General features: G+C 42.2%; 1 protein-coding gene across 4 annotated transcripts in view; it reads left to right on the top strand.

Moving 5' to 3' along the window:
- Positions 1-24,308, top strand: part of LOC108712258 (lysine-specific demethylase 5A) — a 52,010-nt gene extending 27,702 nt beyond the window's left edge. The window contains exons 13-28 of one of the 4 annotated variants that reach the window (XM_041587958.1): positions 2,514-2,633; positions 3,208-3,402; positions 3,527-3,708; positions 4,690-4,814; positions 6,108-6,258; positions 6,530-6,644; positions 7,875-8,230; positions 8,784-8,922; positions 10,854-11,033; positions 11,153-11,305; positions 13,985-14,536; positions 15,936-16,079; positions 19,298-19,457; positions 19,574-19,815; positions 21,138-21,548; positions 22,785-24,308. In XM_041587958.1, coding sequence (XP_041443892.1) covers positions 2,514-2,633; positions 3,208-3,402; positions 3,527-3,708; positions 4,690-4,814; positions 6,108-6,258; positions 6,530-6,644; positions 7,875-8,230; positions 8,784-8,922; positions 10,854-11,033; positions 11,153-11,305; positions 13,985-14,536; positions 15,936-16,079; positions 19,298-19,457; positions 19,574-19,815; positions 21,138-21,548; positions 22,785-23,006 — 3,447 coding nt within the window. In that variant the 3' untranslated portion in view covers positions 23,007-24,308. Of the gene's footprint in view, positions 1-2,513; positions 2,634-3,207; positions 3,403-3,526; positions 3,709-4,689; positions 4,815-6,107; positions 6,259-6,526; positions 6,645-7,874; positions 8,231-8,783; positions 8,923-10,853; positions 11,034-11,152; positions 11,306-13,984; positions 14,537-15,935; positions 16,080-19,297; positions 19,458-19,573; positions 19,816-21,137; positions 21,549-22,784 lie in introns of all 4 variants that reach the window. The other 3 variants (XM_041587957.1, XM_041587961.1, XM_041587960.1) reach the window with 3 other exon arrangements.
- The last annotated feature ends 283 nt before the right edge of the window (positions 24,309-24,591 follow it).

Below are 24,591 nucleotides of genomic sequence, written 5' to 3'. Positions count from 1 at the left end.
CAGATAACCCTCTCCCTCGACTGGTGGCTCCGACCACATCACACAGCAGAAGGGCGGCCATTCCCCCCACACCTCTGGACGGTTCTCACAACGGACGCCAGCCTACGGGGATGGGGAGGTGTACTAGATCAAACGACGATCCAAGGCCTTTGGGATCGAGAAGAGAGAAGTCTTCCCATCAATATCTTGGAATTGAGAGCGATTCGTTACTCTCTGGAACACCTGACCAACCTACTTCGGGGTCAAGCAGTACGGATCCAGTCCGACAATGTGACGGCAGTTGCATATATAAATCACCAGGGCGGCACCAGAAGTCAAGCGGCCCTTCGGGAAGCAAACAGCATCCTACAGTGGGCAGAAAACAACGTTCCTGCCATATCGGCGGTCCACATACCAGGGGTCGACAACTGGATAGCGGACTATCTGAGCAGAGAGACGCTAGATCCCGGAGAGTGGAGTCTCCAAGAGGTTTTCCAACTCATAGTGGACAGATGGGGAATTCCGGAAATCGACCTGATGGCATCCCGGACCAATCGAAAGGTCACGAAGTTCGTGGCAAGAAGCAACGATCCTCTGGCACACGCCGTCGACACTCTTGTGCTCCCATGGCAGTTCTCCATGGCGTACATATTTCCACCCCTGGCACTTCTGCCAAAGGTCATCAAGAAGATCAAGAGGGAGGGAACCCAGATAATTCTGGTAGCACCCTTCTGGCCCAGGAGAGCGTGGTTCGCGGATCTAGTACAGCTAGCGTCAGACGCTCCGTTCCATCTTCCTCAGAGAAAAGATCTGCTAACGCAGGGCCCCATCGTTCACCCGAATTCTCATCAGTGGGCTTTAACGGCGTGGCTCTTGAGGCCTTAGTTCTAAAGAGAGCAGGAGCTCCGGCTGAGGCTCTTCCTACCATGCTGCGGGCGCGAAAACCCGTTTCGGCAAAGGCATATCACCGCGTCTGGAAGACATTCATATCTTGGTGCGAACTTAGAGGCTCGGATCCCCAGAAGGCTAAAGAACATGATGTTTTCTCTTTCCTGCAGGAAGGTTTGACGAAGGGTCTGGCTGTCAGTTCACTGAAGGTTCAAGTGTCTGCATTTTCCATCCTCCTCCAGCGGAGGCTGGCCCTCAGGAGTAATATCAAAACCTTTCTGCAAGGAGCTACGAGGTTGGTACCTCCGTATCGTTGTCCAGTTCCACCCTGGGACCTTAACCTTGTCCTTTCAGTTCTTCAGGAAGACCCTTACGAACCCATTGACTCTATTCCTCTCTCTACCCTGACTGAAAAAGTGGTGTTTCTCCTGGCCATCACTTCTGCTCGGCGAGTCTCTGAATTGGCGGCCTTGTCCTGCCGACAACCGTTCACCATCATCCATAAGGACAAGGTTGTGCTCAGGCCTACTCCGGATTTTCTACCAAAAGTAGTTTCGGAATTCCACCTCAACCAAGATATGGTCGTTCCCTCATTGTGTCCGGCTCCCAAGAACCCTGCGGAGAGTAAACTGCACACTCTGGATGTGGTTCGCGCTATCACTTTTTACCTGCAAGCCACCGAAGCTGTCAGGAAGACGGACGCCCTGTTTGTTATTCCCACTTGGCCTAAATGCGGGTCCAAAGCAGCCAAGACGACAATAGCCAAGTGGATCCGTAGTACTATCATTAGGGCCTATGCCTTGCGGGGGAAACCTCCTCCTCTCAAGGTGAGAGCTCACTCCACATGCTCCCTCAGCACGTCTTGGGCAGTCAGACACCATGCTTCAGCGGAACAAGTTTGCAGAGCGGCCACCTGGGCGTCCCTTCACACTTTCACGCGATTCTACAGGCTACACACTCTGGCTTCTGCCGAAGCAAGCTTCGGGAGGAAGGTGTTGCGGGCCGTGATCGGTTGAACACCTTTTGGGGTACTCAGTGTCCCGCCCTCTGGGTTGCTTTGGGACATCCCCATGGTGCCTGTCTCCCCCAATTAGGCAAGAGAAAGGGAGATTTTTGTACTTACCGTTAAATCTTTTTCTCTTGTCCTATATTGGGGGGCACAGGCCTTCCCTCCCTGTATTGACACTGGTATTCATGTAGTTACTAGTTGTGTTTATATGGTTATATTTTTTATGGTTCTCTATTCGGGGGGTTTCCAACTCCTCTTCTGTTTTGGGTTATATTGCTCCTTCTTCGGTTGAAACTGAAGCTGTTAGGAGGAGACAGGGGATGAAGCCCAGAGCAGGAGGAGGAGTCAAATTTAACATCTTAGTGTCCAATCTCCAGCTGCAGGATCTTCATCCCCATGGTGCCTGTGTCCCCCAATATAGGACAAGAGAAAAAGATTTAACGGTAAGTACAAAAATCTCCAGTGACCCCCATTTGAAAGCTAAAAAGAATCAGAAGAGTAATGCAAATAATTCAAAAACTATAATAAAAAATGAAGGCCAATTGAAAGGTTGCTTAGAATTGTCCATTATATAACATACTAAAGGTTAACTTGAAGGTAAACCACCCCTTTAAGATTTTTGTCTTATTCTTTGTAGGTATACAGGACTAATCAGTGTGCCGGAGAGTTTGTGATCACCTTTCCTCGCGCTTATCATTCTGGATTCAATCAGGGCTACAACTTTGCAGAGGCTGTAAATTTCTGCACTGCAGACTGGGTAAGGCTTCTAATCCCTTTCACTGTAAGCATGTGTGACAGACAGACATATATACATATATACTACAACTCATATAAGAGTATGGAGCAGATTTATCAAGGGTTGAATTGAAAATTCAAAATTTCTAGTTTTTTTATGGTCAAAACTGTCAAATTCTATTAGGGAGTTGTTCAAATTTGATTCGGATTTTTAAAACTTTTTTAATTTCGGGAAAAAAAATGTTACACTTCATTAGGGTTACCTTCTCAAGCAAATGCAAAAGTACTTTTTTGTGGTTGAGAATGGCAGACAGAGATTCTGTAACCCGATTCACCCAGGATTTCACACCTTAAAGCAATGATGGCAAATCCTCCAGGGAATAACGGTAAAAGATAATGGTCAAAACTGTCAAATTCTACTAGGGAGTTATTCAAATTAGATTTGAATTTTTAAACCATTTTTAATTTATCATAGATTTATCCTACTTTGGCCCTTTAAGAACTCGAATTTGACTATTCGCCACCTAAAACCTGCCGAATTTCTGTTTAAGTCAATGGGAGACGTCCAGGGATCGATCTGATCTTTTGTTTTCCAGCTTCCAATGGGCCGTCAGTGTGTAAGCCACTACCGCAGGCTGAGGCGCTATTGTGTTTTCTCTCATGAAGAGCTGATCTTTAAGATGGCAGCTGATCCAGAGTGCCTGGATGTGGGCCTGGCAGCCGCAGTATGCGAAGAGATGACCGTAATGATAGAAGAGGAAACCAAACTGAGGCATTCAATTGTGCAATTGGTGAGGGATATTTATCTATAGAAATTCTATGTGGTTAGATTCTTCTTATTCTTTTTTTTTTTTCTTCTTCTCAAGAAGTGTATAGTTTGCAGATTTTTTCTAACTGTGTTTTATTGGTTTGCAGGGAATCGTACAGGCAGAGGAGGAGGTCTTTGAGTTGGTGCCAGACGATGAAAGGCAATGTTCTTCATGCAGAACCACATGCTTTCTGTCTGCACTCACGTGTTCCTGCAGCTTGGATCGGCTTGTATGTCTGTATCATGCAGAGGATCTCTGCTCTTGTCCCCCACAAACTAAGTGTCTCAGGTATGCAAGCATGACACGGAATAGAATATAGAATCTGCCTTAAAGTAGAACTAAACCCTATATAGTGAACTTATTGCACGAGGCTAAAGTTTCAGCTTGTCAATAGCAGCAATGATCCAGGACTTCAAACTTGTCACAGGGGGTCACCATCTTGGAAAGTGTCTGTGACACTCACATGCTCAGTGGGCTCTGATTGGCTGTTGAGAAGCTAAGCTTAGGGCTCGTCACTAATTATCCAGCAGAAAATGAGCTTCCCTGGCTGTAATATAAGCTGATGCTACAGGTTTGCTGATTATTCAATTCTGATGCTAATTGCACTGGTTTCTGTGCTGCCATGTAGTAATTATGTGTATTAATTACTAATCAGCCTTATATTGTGACATTTCTATTCTATGTGTACTGTATATTGTGAGTGGGTCCCTAAGCTCAGTAAGTGACAGCAGCACAGAGCATGTGCAGTGAATCAGCAGAAAAGAAGATGGGGAGCTACTGGGGCATCTTTGGAGACACAGATCTTTACTCTTAAAGGGCTGTGGTTGCCTTGAACTGGTACAAATGCCCAAACATAATGTACAACATTTCAAGCTACTTCTTTACTTTAGTTCTCCTTTAAAGGCAGTTTACATTTGCAATGGTTTTACATAAACTCTCATCTGTAAAGACACTCTAGTATCTTTGATTTTTATACATCGCACACAGCGAGGATTTTAACCTGAAAATGCATAACTGTTCTGACCTTAGCCACATGAGTACTGGTCATTTTAAATGTTGTCTGATTGCTGTGCCTTGTGATCTACAACTGTCTGCATCCCCTCTCCCCAAATTAACACAGGACAGACTAGATTGCAGCCAGTGGGTTGTGGGCTGACCCACTCATCCCAATAGGTAGATTTCAAATAAATCTTCACAGCACAGTCAGAAATGAGCTATACATTTTCATTTAATTTATGTTTTCATATCCCTTGGTGCATCACATTTTAGGTACCGTTATTCCCTGGAGGATTTGCCATCATTGCTTTATGGTGTGAAATCACGGGCACAGTCTTATGAGTCCTGGGTGAATCGGGTTACAGAATCTCTGTCTGCCTCACTCAACCACAAAAAAGGTGAGACTTTTATTGTATTTGCTACAGACTGAGCCTTGAGAAGGAAAACTTAATGAAGTGAGACATTTTTTTTTCCTTGGATTGCATGTTTGGACATGCAGCGATGAAAGGCATTTGCCGTTCTTTCAGATGTTGTTGATCTTAAGCCCTATCACCCCCATCTAAATAGACTTTAGTTAGGATCTCTAAGCATAAGGATTGGCCTGCACAATCGTATTTCTCAAAAATAGACCTTATCTCCATCTCAATAGACTTAAGTTAGGATCTCTAGTTCTAAAGCAAAATGATTGGCCCGCACAATCGTATTTCTCGAAAATAGACCTTATCTTCATCTGAATGTACTTTAGTTAGGATCTCTAGTTCTAAAGCATAAGGATTGGCCCGCACTATCGTATTTCTCGAAAATAGACCTTATCTCCATCTCAACAGACTTTAGTTAGGATCTCTAGTTCTAAAGCAAAATGATTGGCCTGCACAATCGTATTTCTCAAAAATAGACGTTATCTCCCATGCCACGTCCAGGCGCCTATTTCTATTGAACACCTACTTTACAGGAGAATTTAGTCCGAAGGCAAGAATGCTGGTAGGCAGGACCACCATCAGAAATCACAGGGCCCCATACGACAAAATTTCCTGGGCCCACTGGGCTGCGCCCACCGCAAGCCCCACCTACAGGTCCACCCTCCCCACCCCACAGGTCCGCCCCCAACACACAGTTACAAAAAACAAAAAAAATATTGGTGGCTAGGGTTCCCACATGTTAATAAAAAATAAAAAGATATTGGTGGTCAGGGCCCCCCATAAAAAAACATTTGTGGCCAGGGCCCCCCCATTAAAAAATATTGGTGGCTAGGACCCCACATGAGAAAAAAAATTGGTGGCCAGGCCCCCCCCCCACATTATAAGAAAATTGGCGGCCAGGGCCCCTTAAAAGTCCATGCCTTCCCAAAGTCAGCAGCTCTCAGAAAGATGTGGGGCCCGGCTAATCAATTAAGTGTGGCAGGGCCGGGCCCCCCTTACCCTCGGGGGCCCCTACAACTCTCCCCCCTGTCCCCCCCTGATGGCTGCCCTGCTGGTAGGTGACCAGTACTAACGGCAGGGATAAAATCTGTCCTATTATGTGTCCTGACCTCACCCTGTTACCCCTCTTTCCAACGGGATTCTCAAGTGGTGATCTCAGGTCCCATACCTGTGCTAGTAACATGGACAGCCATTGCCTTCCCTCTTATGGGATAGGAGTCAAGTGACCAGATTTCCATTCTCATGTATTTTTTCTTTGTATGCAATCTGCAGACGTAATCGAGCTGAAAGTCATGCTCGAGGACGCAGAAGATAGGAAGTTTCCAGAGAACGATCTCTACCGCAAACTCCGGGATGCTGTTAAGGAGGCAGAAACCTGTGCATCGGTTGCCCAGCTGCTACTCACCAAAAAACAAAAGCACAAGTATGAAATATAAGGCACACCCTCTGGTTTCTTTGTTTGCAAAAGAATTGCTGATACTGTACAAGCCGAAACTGTCACTTTGTGCAGTAAAAGGTGCTGTCAGCATGCCCCATTGGCCTTTGTTACCTCAAAATGGAAATTCTAAAGTCTAAATATTCCTGACAAATTGTCATGATGTTTAATGGCCCTTCTGTTTACAAAATGTTCCACTTCGAGATGGAACATGGCAGGTTCTGTCATAGTCTCTTAAGTGTTTATTGTTTTGCAGCAGATTAAACCCAGAATATGGGAAGACTCGCACCAAACTCACCATGGAGGAGCTTAAAGCCTTTGTTCATCAGCTGTTTAGCCTGCCCTGTATTATCTCTCAGGCCCGACAGGTTAAGGTGAGTGGAACCTTGGAACTCAAATAATCAAGTGCTGGCCTCAACATGTACCATTCTTTGAAAGATTGTGACCTGCTTAAATGGTGGAGCATTGCCCATATTACAGATTACAGGCATGGGGTAATTAATAATATAAAAAAAAAAAAAGACGAGCCTTAGGTGCAACCAACTGATCTATGTCTACTATGGGTAGTGTGCTTTTGTTCCTTCCACCATTGGTAGAGCCCTGGTTTTCTTCTTCCTTCCCTGAGAGACATTGTCTTTCTTTCTTGAGCATTTATTTATTGCTTCATATATAAACTCTAGACCGGTGTATACTGCACATTCGGAGGCACATTTGTGAAGGGTTCGAATTTAAAATTCGAACAATCGATATCTATTATAAAAAAAAAATCACATTTTTTAAAAACGTGATAAAACTCCACAATGTCAGGAAGACTGCAAACAACTGCAAATTGATCCCTGGACGTCTCCCATTGACTTAAACAGCGATTCTGCAGGTTTTAGGTGGCGAAAAGTTAAGTTTGAGTTCTTAATGATAAGTCTCGAAAATCTAATTCAAATTTTTTGAAAAACTCTTGATTGAATTTGAATAAGTACCTAGTGGAATTTGACAGTTTTGACCATAAAAAAACTTGAAAATTCCAAGGAGAAACAAACCCTTTATAAAAAAAACACTTGAAAAAGGGTTTTACCCGAAACGTGTAGTGTTTTGCACTGCTAATAATGAAACACATGCAGTTTGAAAATACTGCTTTGAAGCTGTTTATTCCAACTTTATTACAGTAACTTTATAAAAAAAAAAAACTACCCTACGTAGACCCCCCCCCCCCCAGCCTAGCTGCTCCCCCGGGCAAATGCCCCTAACCCTTTACTTACCCCTCCGTGCAGATTCTGTCCAGCGGAGTTGGCAGCCATCATCAGCAGCTTTGGTAATCTTTGGAATAAGACTGGCGCTTCAGAAATTTTTGTGAGTTTCGGCACATGCGCAGTTCTATGTAGAGTAGGGGAGTAGGGTTTTTTTTTTTTATTAAGGTTTGTTTCTCCTTTAATATTTAGGATGCATAGTACCTAACATAGGGTTAGAATAAAAAATGTGTATCCTAATTCCTGGACTGTTTTTTTCCTCAGTTGCCGTTAGAGTAAGAAATAAAAGAAAGTAGTGAGTGCAAGAGCTGTAAGAGGGATTGATATAATATTGTACTTGTTTTGTTCTTTTTCCAATCCTAGAATCTGCTTGATGATGTGGAGGAGTTCCATGAACGTGCTCATGAAGCCATGCGGGATGATATCCCTGACTCCAGCAAGCTCCAGGCGCTCATTGACCTCGGCTCCAGCTTGTATGTGGAACTTCCAGAACTGCCGAGGTTAAAGCAAGAGCTTCTGCAGGCCCGCTGGCTCGACGAGGTTCGACAGACTTTGTCAGACCCTCACAGGGTTACTCTGGATGTGATGAAGAGACTGATCGACTCTGGAGTAGGTCTAGCCCCACATCATGCAGTGGAGAAAGCAATGGCAGACTTGCAGGAACTGCTCACAGTATCAGAGAGGATGGAAGAGAAAGCCAAAACATGTCTGCAAGCCAGGTGAGGGACTTACCAAAAGCATGAATTGAGATTGTATAAGTGCATGTATTTTCTCTCCTTATTTTATTTATTGCTTTATTGTTTTTTTTTTGTTTTTTTTTAATTGTTGATCATTAACATTGCATTTGTGTTCAGTCAGGTGGCTTAGGTCTTCCATTATGTATACAGATTCCACCAATGGTAACCATGTAGGGCTGGGGTTCCAAACTCGTGGCTCTTGTGAACTGCAACTCCCATCATGTCTCACCTGCTGACAGTTGCAGATACATACATGGAAATAGTTCATCTGTGTGTATTCTATGCTTGTTAATTAAGAGTAACTATACCTTCAGTGGAGTGTGGTTCCTTTAGGGCCACGTATAGGGCATCTAGAAAGAATCAGACTGGCCAAAAGTTTAATGCCAAGTGATTCATTGAGATCAGAACTTCTGAAAGCGGATGGTAATGCATTATAATGTCTGAGGCCCTCCTATGGATTGGCATGGGGTTGTTTTCTGATTTTATTCTAAATTGCATGTTTTTTTTTTAACCTCTAAATATTATGTCCTTCCAGGCCACAGCACAGCATGGGAGGTATTGAGAGCATCATTATGGAAGCCAAGAACATCCACGCTTTTTTACCCAATGTGCTTGCTCTTAAGGAAGCCCTACAAAGGGCCAAAGATTGGACATCCAAAGTGGAGGCCATTCAGGTATATAGAAACATGGGGTATATACTTCAGACAGTGATTTTAAAAGGGGTTGTTCACCTTTAAATTAACTTTTAGTATGATCTAGAGAGTGATATTCGTAGACAATTTGCAATTGGTTTTTCATTTTTTATAGGGATGCACTGAATCCAGGATTCGGTTCGGGATTCGACCAGGATTCGGCCGAATCCTTGTGTGTGGCCAATGCGAATCCTAATTTGCAAATGTAAATTAGGTGTGGGAAGCGAAATCATGTGACTTTTCGTCTCAAAACATTCTTTTTCCACCTATAATTTGCATATGCAAATTAGGATTAGTTTCAGTATTCGGCCACATTTTTCACGAAGGATTCAGGGATTCGGCCAAATCCCAAATAGTGGATTAGGTGCATCCCTAATTTTTTATTATTTGTAGTTTTTGAGTTATTCAACTTTTTGTTCAGCAGCTCTCCAGTTTGCAATTTCAGCAATCTGGTTCCCAGCGTCCAAATTACCCTAGCAACCATGCACTGAGTTGAATAAGAGACTGGAATATGATTTGAAGAGGTAGAAAAAGCAGCCATAACAATACATTTGTAGCCTTGCAGGGCATTTCTTTTTCTTTTTTTTATGGGGTCAGTGACCCCCATTTGAAAGCTGGAAAGAATCCGAAGAAGAAGGCAAATCATTTAAAAAAAAAATAAAGAAAATAAACAAATGAAGCCCAATTGAAAAGTTGCTTAGAATGAACCATTCTATAACATACTAAAAGTTAACTTAAAGGTGAACAATCCTGGACTTCATCAGCCATTGAACTTAACTTCTTGTATTGCAATCCCACTTAAAGGATAAGTAAACCTTTAAAATAAGTGCATGTAAAATTGATGAGGGTGTTATTCTAAGCATTTTTGCAATGTACATTCATTATTTATTATATTAAAGGGATACTGTCATGAGAAAACATGTTTTTTTCAAAACGCATCAGTTAATAGTGCTGCTCCAGTAGAATTCTGCAATGAAATCTATTTTTCAAAAGAGCAAACAGATATTGTTGTATTCAATTTTGAAATCTGACATGGGGCTAGACATATTGTCAATTTCCCAGCTGCCTCCAGTCGTGCTCTGATAAACTTCAATCACTCTTTACTGCTGTACTGCAAATTGGAGTGATATCACCCCCTCACTCCCCCCCCCCCCCAGCAGCCTAACAACAGAACAATGGGAAGGTAACCAGATAACAGCTCCCTAACACAAGATAACAGCTCCCTGGTAGATCTAAGAACAGCACTTAATAGTAAAAGCCAAGTCCCACTGAGACACATTCAGTTACATTAAGTAGGAGAAATAACAGCCTGCCAGAAAGTAATTCCATCCTAAAGTGCAGGCACAAGTCACATGACTATGGCAGCTGGGAAACTGACAAAATGTTTAGCCCCATGTCAGATTTCAAAATTGAATATTAAAAAATCTGTTTGCTCTTTTGAGAAATGGATTTCAGTGCAGAATTCTGCTGGAGCAGCAATACTAACTGATGTGTTTTGGAAAAAAAACATGTTTTTCCATGACAGTATCCCTTTAAGGGATACATGTGCTGTTAATATAAATTAATTTTGTTCCAACAGCGCCACCTGCTGGTCAGTTTCTGACCAGTCTGACCAGCAAGTAGTCAAGGAAGTTGTCCGGAGAAAGAAAGAGGCTGCTCTGATGTTCTGCTGCTTAGGAAAGATTTGAGAAAGGTTTCTAATTGTTTTCCTAAGCAGAACATCATCAGAGCAGCCTCTCTTTCTTTCTCCTGACAACTTCCTTGACTACTTGGTGGCCAGACTGGTCAGAAATTAACCAGCAGATGGCGCTGTTGGAATGTAAATTGTAAAATGGCTTAGAATAGCACTCTCATTATTCCTTTAAATTCCACATACACCAATAGGTTTTCTTTTTTTCTTGTAATTTCCCCAGAGTGGCTCTCACTACGCGTACTTGGAGCAGTTAGAGAACCTGCTTGTGAAAGGCCGCCCCATTTCTGTGCGCCTCGATTCCCTCCCTCAGGTGGAGTCCCAGGTTGCAGCAGCTCGAGCATGGAGAGAGAGAACAGCCAGGACATTCTTAAAGAAAAACTCCAGCTATACACTGCTACAGGTGAAAATTGTGACTACTATAGAATTGCTGTTCTGTATTGTGTTCTAGTCTTTGTTTAGGATTCTGTAATGGATGGATCAAAAATATTTGGCTAATCATTTAAATCATTTGTGATTAAGGTGTTGAGTCCACGGACCGACATTGGTGTGTACGGCAGCAGTCGGAGCAAGAGGAAGAAAGTCAAAGAGTTAATGGACGAGAAAGATTTGGAACTGGATTCCATGAGTGAACTTGAAGAACCAATGGAAGAGCCCCGGAATGCTGCATCTGTTGTAAGGCACTCTTTCTGGGCTCATGGTCCTGGCTGGAGCAGTTGTTGCAGGCTTTGTTTTTATGGGCCACTAAATCTTGAATATGTTCTAATTTTCCTTAAAGGAACAGTAATACCAAAAAATGAAAGTGGTTTAAAGTAATGAAAATATAATGTACTGGTAAAACTGATGTATTTGCTTCAGAAACACTACTATAGTTTATATAAACAAGCTGCTGTGTAGACATGGGGGCAGCCATTCAAGCACAGGATACACAGTAGATAACAGATAAGTACTACTATAGTTTATATAAACAAGCTGCTGTGTAGCCATGGGGGCAGCCATTCAAGCACAGGATACACAGTAGATAACAGATAAGTACTACTATAGTTTATATAAACAAGCTGCTGTGTAGCCATGGGGGCAGCCATTCAAGCACAGGATACACAGTAGATAACAGATAAGTACTACTATAGTTTATATAAACAAGTTGCTGTGTAACCATGGGGGTAGCCATTCAAGTACATGATACACAGTAGATCACAGATAAGTACTACTACTATAGTTTATTTAAACAAGCTGCTGTGTAACCATGGGGGCAGCCATTCAAGCACAGGATACACAGTAGATAACAGATAAGTACTACTATAGTTTATATAAACAAGCTGCTGTGTAGCCATGGGGGCAGCCATTCAAGCACAGGATACACAGTAGATAACAGATAAGTACTACTATAGTTTATATAAACAAGTTGCTGTGTAACCATGGGGGTAGCCATTCAAGTACATGATACACAGTAGATCACAGATAAGTACTACTACTATAGTTTATTTAAACAAGCTGCTGTGTAACCATGGGGGCAGCCATTCAAGCACAGGATACACAGTAGATCACAAATAAGTACTACTATAGTTCATATAAATAAGCTGATGTGTAGCCATGGTGGAAATTAAAAAAAGGCTATATGGCACAGGATAAATAGTGGATAACATAACACCATTATGATCTTTCCATTCAGGCCCCATCCTATTCATATTTCAGTCTCTCATTTAAATCGATGCGTGGTTGCCAGGATTATTAGGACCCTAGCAACCAGATGGCTGAAATTGCAAATTTGAGAGCTGCTGAATAAAATGCTAAATAACTTAAAAGCCTCAAATAATAAAAAATAAAAACCAATTGCAATTTGTCAGAATATCACTCTCTGCATCATACTAAAAGATAATTAAAAGGTGAACAACCCCTTTAATGCTTTTTTGCTAGCTTCTGTAAAATTTTTAGTGATTGTTATTTGACTTTGTCCACGTCCTTTTTAACTCCTTTCGTTAGTGTTCTTAACCCCATTTGTGCCAAAGAAGGTTGGGGAAATTCATGCATAATAAACAGAAATAACAACCTGGGTTTATTCACATAATGTACAGCATTGTCATACCCTCTAGTACAGGTATTTTTTTTATCTTTTATCTGGAAACCCGTTATCCGGAAAGCGCTGAAGTACTGAAATGCTGTCTCCCATAGACTCCATTATAATGAGATAATAGATCTTTTTAAAAATACTTTCCTTTTTCTGTGTAATAATAAAACAGTAGCTTGTACTTGATCCCAACTAAGATATAATTAATCCTTATTGGAAGCAAAACCAGCCTATTGGGTTTATTTCATGTTTATATGCTAGTAGACTTAAGGTCTTAAGATCCGTTATCTGGAAAATCCCAGGTTCCAAGCATTCTGGATACAAAGTCACATACCTGTACTATGTGCAGTCCAGTAATAATACCCTTTTAAGTTTGCTCATAGTCTGTACAGAGAGATAGGGGCAAATTCATTAAACGCCGTAGCGCCTAACGCTAGCGTGAATACGCCAACGTAGCGCATTTTCGTTAATTCGCCGATTCACTAACGGACACTGGCGTAAATTCGCTAGTGTTACTTCGCACCCTTACGCCTGGCGAATTTGCGCAACTGACGTAACTACGCAAATTCACTAACGTGCGAATTGTTCTGAACGCTACCTTTTACGCCAGACTTCCTTCGCCACCTCAGACCAGGCGAAGTGCAATAGAGTAGATAGGGATTGCTTCAAAAAAAGTAAAAAAAATTTCTAAGTCCCAAAAAACGCTGGCGTTTTTTCATTTTTTATGGGTGATAGGCTGAAAAAGATCGAAAAATTTTTTGGGGCTCCCCTCCTTCCCCCCTACATTTCCTAACTCATGGCAACTTAACTATACAGTGGGCACATGTGTAGGGCAAAATAAAAATGTTATTTGCTGTTTTGAGGGTTTCCCAGGCTTGTGTAGTGCTGCTACATATACCTCCATTGTAACTTGAATTTGGCGCCGTATGCAAATTAACCATCGCTAGCGTAACTTCGCTTTGCTTGGCGAATTAACGCCAGCGCAACTTCGCAACCTTACGCTTCCCCTGAGCGCAACTTTGGATTTTAGTGAATTTGCGTAGCGCTTGCGAAAATACGCCTGGCGAAGTGGACGCTGGCGCAACTACGAAGCTTAGTGAACTTGCCCCATAATGTCTAATTATCTAATTTGTTATAAGACCACTATGTTTGCTAAAGGCCTTTTCAAAAATATACAGTTGAACAATGTCATTGTAGTTATTTTATTTGCTGCAGAGATGTGTAGTCACCCTGGCACTTGTTGCACAATTGCAGTAACTGAACAATTTTCTGTCTTCTCCTCATAGGTTGCCGTGTTTAAAGACATGGAGCACAAAGAGGTGGACGCCATGCATTCTCTGAGATCGGCTAATCTAATCAAGATGACGATGGTCGATCGTATCGAGGAGGTGCGCTTCTGTGTGTGCCGGAAGGCAGCCAGTGGCTTCATGCTGCAGTGCGAGCTTTGCAAAGACTGGTTCCACAGCACTTGTGTTCCACTGCCTAAAACGAGCTCACAGAAAAAGGGCTCCAACTGGCAGTCCAAGGACGTGAAATTCCTTTGCACTCAGTGTATGCGCTCCCGGCGGCCGCGCCTAGAGACCATCCTCTCCCTGCTCGTTTCCCTGCAGAAACTACCTGTGCGGTTACCTGAAGGAGAGGCCTTGCAGTGCCTGACCGAACGAGCCATGAGCTGGCAGGACCAGGCACGGCAGGCGTTGGCCACAAACGAACTATCATGCGCTCTTGCTAAGCTTTCTGTTCTGAGCCAGCGTATGGTGGAGCAGGCAGCGCGTGAGAAGACGGAGAAGATCATCAGTGCGGAGCTGCAAAAAGCTGCAGCAAACCCAGACCTGCAAGTAGGTTCTTTTGTTCAACAAAGTGTTTGAAGGGATACTGTCATGGGAAAAGGTGTTTTTCAAAACACATCAGTTAATAGTGCTGCTCCAGAAGAATTCTGCACTGAAATCCATTTCTATTTAATTTTGAACTCTGACATGGGGCTAGACATATTGTCAGTTTCCCAGTTGCCTCCAGTCATGTGACTTGTGCTGTGATAAACTTCAGTCACTCTTTACAGCTGTATTGCAAGGTGGAATGATATAACCCCCCCATCCCCCCCCTCCCCAGCAGCCTAATAACAGAACAATGGGAAGGTAACCAGATAGCAGCTCCCTAACACAAGATAACAGCTCCCTGGTAGATCTAAGGGCAGAGACACACGGTTCAGGGAGATTAGTCGCAAATCTCCTCTTCTTCGGGGCGACTAATCTCCCCTAACTGTCTTCCTGCCGGTGATTTACATTCTAGTCGGCGGGAAGGCACTCGGATCGATTCATTTTCTGAAGTTTTCTTGTGAGGCAACTTCGGGAAAACGAAGTGCTCCGAGTGCCATCCCGCCATCGATGTACATTCTGAAAGGCAGGGGAAAGGCAGTTTGGGGAGATTATTCACCCTGAAGAAGAGGAGATTTGTTGCCAGGCGACTAATCTCCCCAAATCTGTGTGTCTCTGCCCCAAGAACAGCACTCGATAGTAAAATCCAGGTGCCACTGAGACACATTCATTTACATGGAGTAGGAGAAACAACAGCCTGCCAGAAAGCAGTTCCATCCTAAAGTGCTGGCTCTTTCTGAAAGCACATGACCAGGCAAAATGACCTGAGATGCACCTACCCACCAATATTACAACTAAAAAAATACACTTGCTGATTCAGGAATGAAATTTTACATGGTAGAGTGAATTATTTGCAGTGTAAACCGTTTAATTCAAAAACTACATCACAAAAATCATAACAGAATCCCTTTAATTCTCCTTTTCTATGCATGATTATGGAAGATTTGACCCCACCTTCAGACCTCAGTTATTGACTTGTGACTATCCTCTATCACAAGCCGCCTGCTGCGATCATGATGATCTACCAACATTGGTTGTGGTTGATCAGCCCTAGGGGCATGTAGCATGATCTCATTTAGAGTGTTGTGCCGGTTTAGGTGTTCCCCTGTACTAAGTACTCTTCAGCAGGAAATCTTTAGTTCATGATGGCCTATAGCTGAGAACAATATTCTATACAGCCTCAAAAAATCTTCTTACAATGTTATTTGATGCTTCAAAATGCCCATTGTTGAGTATCCTGTAAATGAGTGATCTGCAGCTTGTAGTTCTTCAGCTGTAAATAAACGGCCTCTTACATCTGGGTTATAGCGCGTAACTGGAGTGGTTAAATTCACTTGGATTTCAACCTGTGGTTATTTTACAGGGTCACTTGCCAATATTCCAGCAGAGCTCCTTTAGCCGGGGCCTGTCCAGCTCAGCACCGTCTCCCCAGACGCCTTTGGTTTACGACGACGAGGAGACTGATTCAGATGAGGATATACGGGAGACGTACGGTTATGATGTAAAGGTAACTAAGAAAACAACTGTTAGCGTTAAGTCTGTAGCGGCTTGCTATGCTGCATTTGGTCTTGTTCTTTTACTGCTGTGAATTTTACGTTTATTTAAAGGATAAGTAAACCTTTAAAGTAATAGATGAGAGTGCTATTCTAAGTACTTTTGTCATTTACATTCATTATTTATTTTCTTTTTATTCCAAGATATTAAGGGATACATGTGCTGTTAATATGAATGATTTTTGTTCCAACAGCGCCACCTGCTGGTCAGTTTCTGACCAGTCTGACCACCAAGTAGTCAAGGAAGTTATCTGGGGAAATAAAGAGGCTGCTCTGATGTTCTTCTGCTTAGAGAAGAACATCAGAGCAGCCTCTTTCTTTCTCAAACAAATATAGGGTAATGTTGTTTTATAATGTTGCCACCTCTTGTTACAATGGGAACAGTTATCTCCACCTTATAAGTGCTACCCTTGTTCTGTATTTACCACCACCAAAGAGTTAAAAAGTTTCCTTAAAAGGCTTGTTTAGGTGGGTACTCACAAACGCATAATGTCAACTTGCATGTAAAAAGTCATGAAGTCCATCTCCTGGTATACGCTGTAGAATGACATGCAGCAGCAAATAGTGTAAAATTACCTCCTTTTTTTTTTTTTAAATAAAATATTAAAATCCACTCACATGGCAATGGTTATTAAAAAGCATATCTATGCATCGTCCTACTGGGAGCTCCCCCTGTATGGAAAGTCCACACAAGTCCCAAGGCCTTTTGAGAAGGTATTAGGTTGGCTTGTAATGTCCTCTCCTCGTGGGGCGCCTCCCAGTGACGTCACCTGCCTTACGCGTTTCGTCTTGCGACTTCCTCGGAGGCTTGGTTCTGCTGCGCATGTCCACTTTCTTTATGCCGTCTTTTGGTTTTGCGCCTCACCTGGACAGCACCTCCACGAGTTTGCCGTTCGTTGCCATAGAGACGCGTGATCTTCTATGAGTTTTATTTCACTCCGTCTATCCTCCAGTTCCTTTCTTTTCACGACATTTGGAATTTTCTCTGTTGTTTGCTTTGGCTAATGATTTCCATTGTGGTATTTCACACTTAACATTTTTGGAGGGTATATTATACAAAAGCAATCTTATATAAAATATATATATATATATATATATATATATATATATATATATATATATATATATTACATAAAAAGGTTCTCTAAAAGGATCAGTATATTGAACAAGTTACTTTACACTATATAGTTGTTAATAGACCCATATATTTACCAATATGTCCAAACATCCCCTATCCCATTATATAGGGCTAGGGAAATATGCTGACATAGATCACCCACAATTAAAACATTTCTTAATGTCTCAGCTAGGACAAGCACCAGAGGCTGAACTTTCTAGAGAGCATTGGTCAACTAGGGATAAATGGAGAGATCAGCAAATACAACATTTTCTGCCAAAACTTAAGCTTAGGGGACCAAGAGTCAGGGAATTAACAGAATTTGAACAACTATGTTCAATAGAAGGCAATTTGAGACTTTCTCTATCTCCAATATATAAAATAATTATGGCTATAAAATACCCAAACTACCCTTCTTACGCCGCAATGTGGGAAAGTGAGTTAAATATTGCTTTAAATGACGAAGAGTGGGAGAAAATATATAAATATACTAATAATGTTCAATAAGTAATAGACTACAATAATAACAAACTATTGTCCAGATGGTATAGAACACCTATGGTGTTAAAAAAGATGGGTTTGATGGATAATGACTTATGTTGGAGATGTGAGCAAGATCAGGGTTCATTAGAACATTTATGGCTCACCTGTCCGCTATTAAAATCTTATTGGAATGAGGTATTTGAAACATGTTCTGATATTGTAGGGGAAAGAGTGAAAACTGATTCTCCAGCTATTTTATTATTCCATGACTTTGAACCAGAGAACTTCACTAAAAAAAGATTTATTATTACGGCTAAGGCTCAGATCCCCATGTTGTGGAGACATATGTCTAATGGAAGAATTGACTGCCTCCATAAATAATAAATATGTGAATTATTCAGCCATTTGGATATCTTGCAAAGTTGCCACCCCATTGAATCAGAATATTAATATAAATTAATGTTAAACTCAACCTAGTAAACCCTGACTTAATGCAAATACGGACCTGATTGTTAGACGTTTGATCCATCTCCCTTGAACGACCTGAATGATCTGTAAAGCAATTAGAAAAATAAATGACATCAAAGAAATGAATACCAATGTCTAGAATAACTTTTCAGTTACATGTTTTAAAATATGAACATGAATAATATATGCTTAAAATGATGTTTATGTCCTTTAATGTACATCATTGCTTATGCAACATGGTTGTAAACTGATATAAACCTGTTCAATAAAAAGAATACAGAAAAAAAAGGACTTAGAATTAGTGATGTGCGGGTCAGGATTTTCCTGACCCGCCCTGCTCCAGCCTGCGCCCGCCCGCACCCACGCTTCCAGGGTCCTTTTATAGACCCGCTCCGTCGATGACATCACAAAAGGGGCGGGGCGAGCAGACGCAAGACTATAAGCCGGCATTTGAAGGTGGTGGGCGGGGAGAGCAGGAGAAGAGCTCAACCCGCACCCATCTGCCACCCGTGAGGAGCAGTGCGAGGCCGACCCGAACCCGCCCGACCCACGGCTATCGGGTCGGCCCGCACATCACTACTTAATTTTACATTCACTTATTTTAAAGGTTTACTTACCCTTTAACAGTAAGTGGTGTCAGATCTTTTGACATAAAGTGTAGTGTGTGGGGAAAGGCCTTAGTTACTCATCCCTTGCCAACCTCCATGTCTTGATTTTGAATGGATGACATTGAATGCTGTTCATTGGGGGTTCCCTTACAGTCTGTAGGGAAAGGCACATTATCATAGAGCAAGATACTGATTATACCAAACTGCACTTTTATATATGTGGGAGGTGATACACTTTCTTACTTGTCTTAGTACCTCTTGCTGAAGATGCATGTCCAGCCTGTACTGTAAACATATACCTGTAGTTACTTATTGCTTAAAGTCCCCTCTAATAGCAGAGTTTCCCGCAATAGTCTGAGCTCTGAATACAAATGGTATTTACCTTTTTATTTTATGGTTGGCGGAGACATGCAGAGCCTATGAATGCTGCAGCAGCTTAACCAAAGGAGTCCATTAGTCTCCTGTTTACATAGGGGTTCTGTGCTTTCTCTTTCAGGACAGTGGAAGCATCAAATCTTCAAGCAGCCTGGAACCAAACCTGTTCTGTGATGAGGAGATCCCCATTAAGTCTGAAGAAGTGGTGAGCCACATGTGGACAACGTCATCGTTTTGTGCTGAACATGCTTACTCCTCGGCTTCCAAGAGCTGTGTCCAAGGTGAGAGATCTGATGGGTTAATGTGACTGTTGTATAGTGGGTTCCTCTGCATTTCTGCTTGTCTGAATGTGTAAATCATAGTCTGGGATGCTAGTAACATTCCTTCCTTGTTTCAGTTTCAAGCACCCCACGGAAGAAACCCAGAAAAAGCCCACTGGTGCCGCGAAGCCTAGAGCCTCCTGTACTTGAGCTGTCCCCAGGTGCCAAGTGCCAGTTGGAGGAACTTATGATGTTGGGAGATCTGCTGGAGGTATCACTGGATGAGACTCAGCATATCTGGAGGATCCTTCAGGCAACACACCCACCCTCTGAAGAAAAGTTCCTGCATGTCATGGAGGTACATAAAGGGATGCAAAAGGTGACCGGGGGGTTTCTCATTGCATTGATCTCTGTCTGTCAGAGAATTATGTGTTAAAGCATGAGTAAACCTTTAAAATAAGTCAATGCAAAATTGATGAGAGTGCTATTCTAAGCACTTCTGTCATTTACATTCATTATTTATTTTCTTTTTATTCCAAGATATTAAGGGATACATGTGCTGTTAATATGAATGAATTTTGTTCCAACAGCGCCACCTGCTGGTCAGTTTCTGACCAGTCTGACCACCAAGTAGTCAAGGAAGTTGTCAGGAGAAAGAAAGAGGCTGCTCTGATGTTCTTCTGCTTAGGAATAAAATTAGAAACCTTTCTCAAATCTTTCCTACGCAGAAGAACATCAGAGCAGCCTCTTTCTTTCTCCTGACAACTTCCTTGACTACTTGGTGGTCAGACTGGTCAGAAACTGACCAGCAGGTGGCGCTGTTGGAACAAAATTCATTCATATTAACAGCACATGTATCCCCTAATATCTTGGAATAAAAAAAGAAAATAAATAATGAATGTAAATGACAAAAGTGCTTAGACTAGCACTCTCATCAATTTTGCATTTGCTTATTTTAAAGGTTTACTTATACTTTAAGCCGTTCCTTCTAGTGACAATCACCATTAATTTACTTGGCACTGCTCATAGGGGTCGGTATACTGGAATATCCCTACTGCAGGCCACTGCATCTGTGTTTAAACCTAGGAAAGAGTGCAGCTCAGCTTGAGATTTGCAGTACAGAAAAAAGTGGTCTATTTATCCATTTAAAGGAGAAGGAAAGGCTAAAACTAAGTAAGCTTTATCAGAAAGGTCTATATAAATACACCAGTAAACCCTCAAAGTAATGCTGCTCTGAGTCCTCTATCAAAAGAAACACCACATTTCTTTCCTTCTATTGTGTACTCATGGGCTTCTGTATCAGACTTCCTGCCTTCAGCTTAAACCTCCAGGGCTAGGGCTTGAGCATGCTCAGTTTGCTCCTCTCTCCCTCCATCCTCCCCTCCCTGCTGTAATCTGAGCTCAGAGCTGTAAATGAGCAGGGAGAGACTCAGGCAGGAAGTGATGTCACACCAAGCTAATATGGCAGCTTCTATCCTAAACAAACAGAGACAGTGTCTAGAGCTGTTTACTCAGGTATGGTAAAGCATTCTGCAGAATAAATATAGCATTCTAGCTTGCTCTATTGTGGCTAATATGTTGGCAATAAACTGTCTTGGAGCTTTCCTTCTCCTTTAAGTATTGGTTTTTAGATTCTTCCTGTATATATGATGCAGTGCGGTCAGGCCTGGTCTAACCAGAGCTTTGCTACTGTATTTGCAGGATGATAGCCTGGATGAGAAACCAGTGAAGCTAAAAAACAAGGACTCTTCAGAAAAAAAACGCAAGAGAAAGTTAGAGCGTGCAGAACAACTCCTGGGTGAGGGCAAACAGAGGTCCAAGGAACTGAAAAAACTAGATAAGAATAAAAAGAAAAAGATGAAATTGGGGCACGACAAGGCCAAGGAGCTGAGCAAGTTGGCCAAAAGACTGGCCAAGGAGGAAGAACGTAAGCGGAAGAAGGAGAAAGCGGCAGCTGCCAAGGTTGAGCTCAGCAAAGAAATTGCTGAGAAGAAGCGAGAGAAGAAAGTGCTGGATATTCCATCTAAGTATGACTGGTCAGGAGCTGAAGATTCAGATGATGAGAATGCAGTATGTGCTGCACAGAACTGCCAGCGACCGTGCAAAGATAAGGTGAGTATTTGCGTCAGTCTCATGAAAGAGGATTGTTTATGCTACTACCCCTAGTCTGCATCAGCAGAGGAGGATGTAAGAGTAGCCACAACTCCTTTTCATTCCCATCTATGCCTACTTTAGACCAGTCCAATGAGAGAGTGCTGGATGGCCAACTCACACAGTATCTGATGTAAGGCCAGCCAGTATGTAGCCAGCTTGATATATGTTTAAACTGTGCAAAATATTCAGCATATGTAATGGTGAAAACCTCAAAAGGCAAGGTCTGTGTGATCCCACTGTATATTTTATCCAACTGAATGAACTCAAGTCCAAAGGGGGTAGCGGGTATTTTCTTTTAAGAAGATTAAAGAGACTATAGAGAGGGACGGAAGACTTCAATTATGAGGGGAGACTGTCAAGGTTGGGGTTGTTTTCTCTGGAAAAAAGGTGCTTGTGAGGGGACATGATTAGACTTTACAAGTACATTAGAGGACATTATAGACAAATAGCAGGGGACCTTTTTACCCATAAAGTGGATCACGTACCAGAGGCCTCCCCTTCAGACTAGAAGAAAAGAACTTTCATTTGAAGCAACGTAGGGGGTTCATCACAGTCAGGACAGTGAGGTTGTGGAATGCACTGCCGGGTGATGTTGTGATGCTGATTCAGTTAATGACTATAAGAGGGACTTGGATGATTTCTTGGACAGACATAATACAAAGGCTATTGTGATACTAAACTCTATAGTTAGTATAGATATGGGTATATAGAATTTATGTGACAGTAGGGAGGGGTGTGTGTATGGGGCTGGGTTTTCATTTGGAGGGGTTGGACTTGATGGACTTTCTTTTTTTACCCGATTTAACTGTAACTAAATATGTAACTATAATCCTTTCTGACTCCTTATCGCTATCGTTCTCTCTTTCTCTCTCTCTATCTGTCTATCTATATCTCTCTATCTATCTCTCTCTTGCTCTCTGTTTCTCTCTCGCTCTCTGTTTCTCTCTCGCTCTCTGTTTCTCTCTCGCTCTCTGTTTCTCTCTCGCTCTCTGTTTCTCTCTCGCTCTCTGTCTCTCTCTTGCTCTCTCTCTCTTGCGCTCTCTCTCTCTCTCTCTTGCTCTCTGTCTCTCTCTGTCTCTCTATATATATCTCTGACTCTCGCTCTCTGTCTCTCTCTCTCTCTCTCTCTCGACAACAAGCTTTCAAAATTACTGCAGCTTTTCATCTCACCATATTGCATTTTGAACTTTGCAGGTTGATTGGGTGCAGTGTGATGGGGGCTGCGACGAATGGTTTCATCAGGTCTGCGTGGGTGTCTCCTCTGAAATGGCTGAGAATGAAGACTACATCTGTACGAAATGCAGCCGGAAGCGGGTGCAGAGTTCAGGCCCCCCGTGTCTACCCTGCCCTTCAAATTTGACTTTCTTCCCTGGTTTCCCTATGTCTCCCGTTGAGGTTAAACAGGAAGTCAGCTAGCACAGCGGATACGACAAGCACTGACTGGTTGTTTCATAACTCCCTACCCTTTAATCTATCATCCTCTGCCAGCTTCTTCGCTAAAGAGGGAGGTGTTTGTTTTAGGTAGTTCTTTTGACACTGAGCAAGCCTTGGTGCTGCTCAAACCTCAGCGCTATTCTCTGGTCACGTCCAGTGGGGTTGAAGGAATCCTGAGAAGCAAAAGATAAAGGATGAAGTAGATTTGGTGCCCTTTTTGTAATCTAAACTGCTCCCACCAGCAAAGGAAAGACTGAGCATCTCACTCCCTAGGTGCCTCTCCCAGTAGTACATGGTAGGAGTAGCTGTTCCTGGCATTAAAGAAAATCCTCAAGGGTAGAGACATGTATCTGTCTACAGATCACTCAGGTCCTATGTTATGCACCTCCGAATCAAGGAACCACTTTAATGCAGATGTCCTGATTGGACCTTACCTGGCTTCAAAACAGTGATTCAGGGCCTTCTAATGGAATTCGGGAGTATTAAAAGCTGTGCATTACTAGAGTGTCACCATTGGGCGAGACATTTATGTTTCAATCTAGATACAGTGTTTTTGGCCCAGTTTTATTCCTGTTCCTTTCTGAGCATGACACAGGTACCATTGTTGATTGCATTTAATAACCCAAAGGGTTTGTTGCTTAGATAAAGGTGCAGTATTAAAGGGGAAGTGGTGCCATCCGGAAACTGACATATGACTTGTGACATCCCGAGGAGGAAAGGAAAGTGTAAAAAACAAAACTTACTTTCCATTTCTTCCTCCCGTGACTACTGTGTAATAATAATTTTTCTCTCATACTCCTCACTGTGTGTCCGGTGTCGGCCATATTTGTATTTCATATCTTTCAGTCCTTCGTTTGTGCTAAAAGAACCAGGACCTCTCCGGTGTTGTCAGCTACATTGTACTTAAAATGCAGGAGGAGTAGGGAGTAGTTTTACAAGTTTCCACAAGTAATGAAGTGCCCTTTGAAGAATACATCCCTGTTTCATCTGATTTCTTCTGTATATGTTTTGCTCATTGTTTTCTCCTGCAGGGGGACCATGATACAACATTTGATACTTCAGAACTGGCAACATGGTGGTGCTTGGCGGCAAGTGACCTCAAAGTTCCACCAAAATGACCTTGGAGAGATCTAAGACCCCCATGGTTATTAGTGGGGCTTTATAGATCACATACTTGTCCTGGGCTAAGAGCCAAAATATAGGCTATATATATTTATTGTGTAGAATTCCTGGCAATGCAGGACCAAGTATAAATGTTTAAAGGAAAAATGTTAATAAGATTATTTGATAAACAACACTGCACGAAAGAAAACTTTTTTTCTAATTCCGTGGGTTGTTCCCCATTACCCATTAGGATATGTAAACCTTTAAAATAATTGAATGTAAAACTGATGAGGGTGCTATTCTAAGAATGTTCATCATTTACATTCATTGTTTATTTTCTTTTTATTCCAAGATATTAAGGGATACATGTGCTGTTAATATGAATGAATTTTGTTCCAACAGCACCACCTGCTGGTCAGTTTCTGACCAGTCTGATCACCAAGTACCGTATATACTCGAGTAT

Source organism: Xenopus laevis, chromosome 3S (assembly GCF_017654675.1).
Source record: "Xenopus laevis strain J_2021 chromosome 3S, Xenopus_laevis_v10.1, whole genome shotgun sequence".
NCBI classification, from domain to species: domain Eukaryota; kingdom Metazoa; phylum Chordata; class Amphibia; order Anura; family Pipidae; genus Xenopus; species Xenopus laevis.
This window is presented reverse-complemented; position numbering and strand designations above follow the sequence as displayed.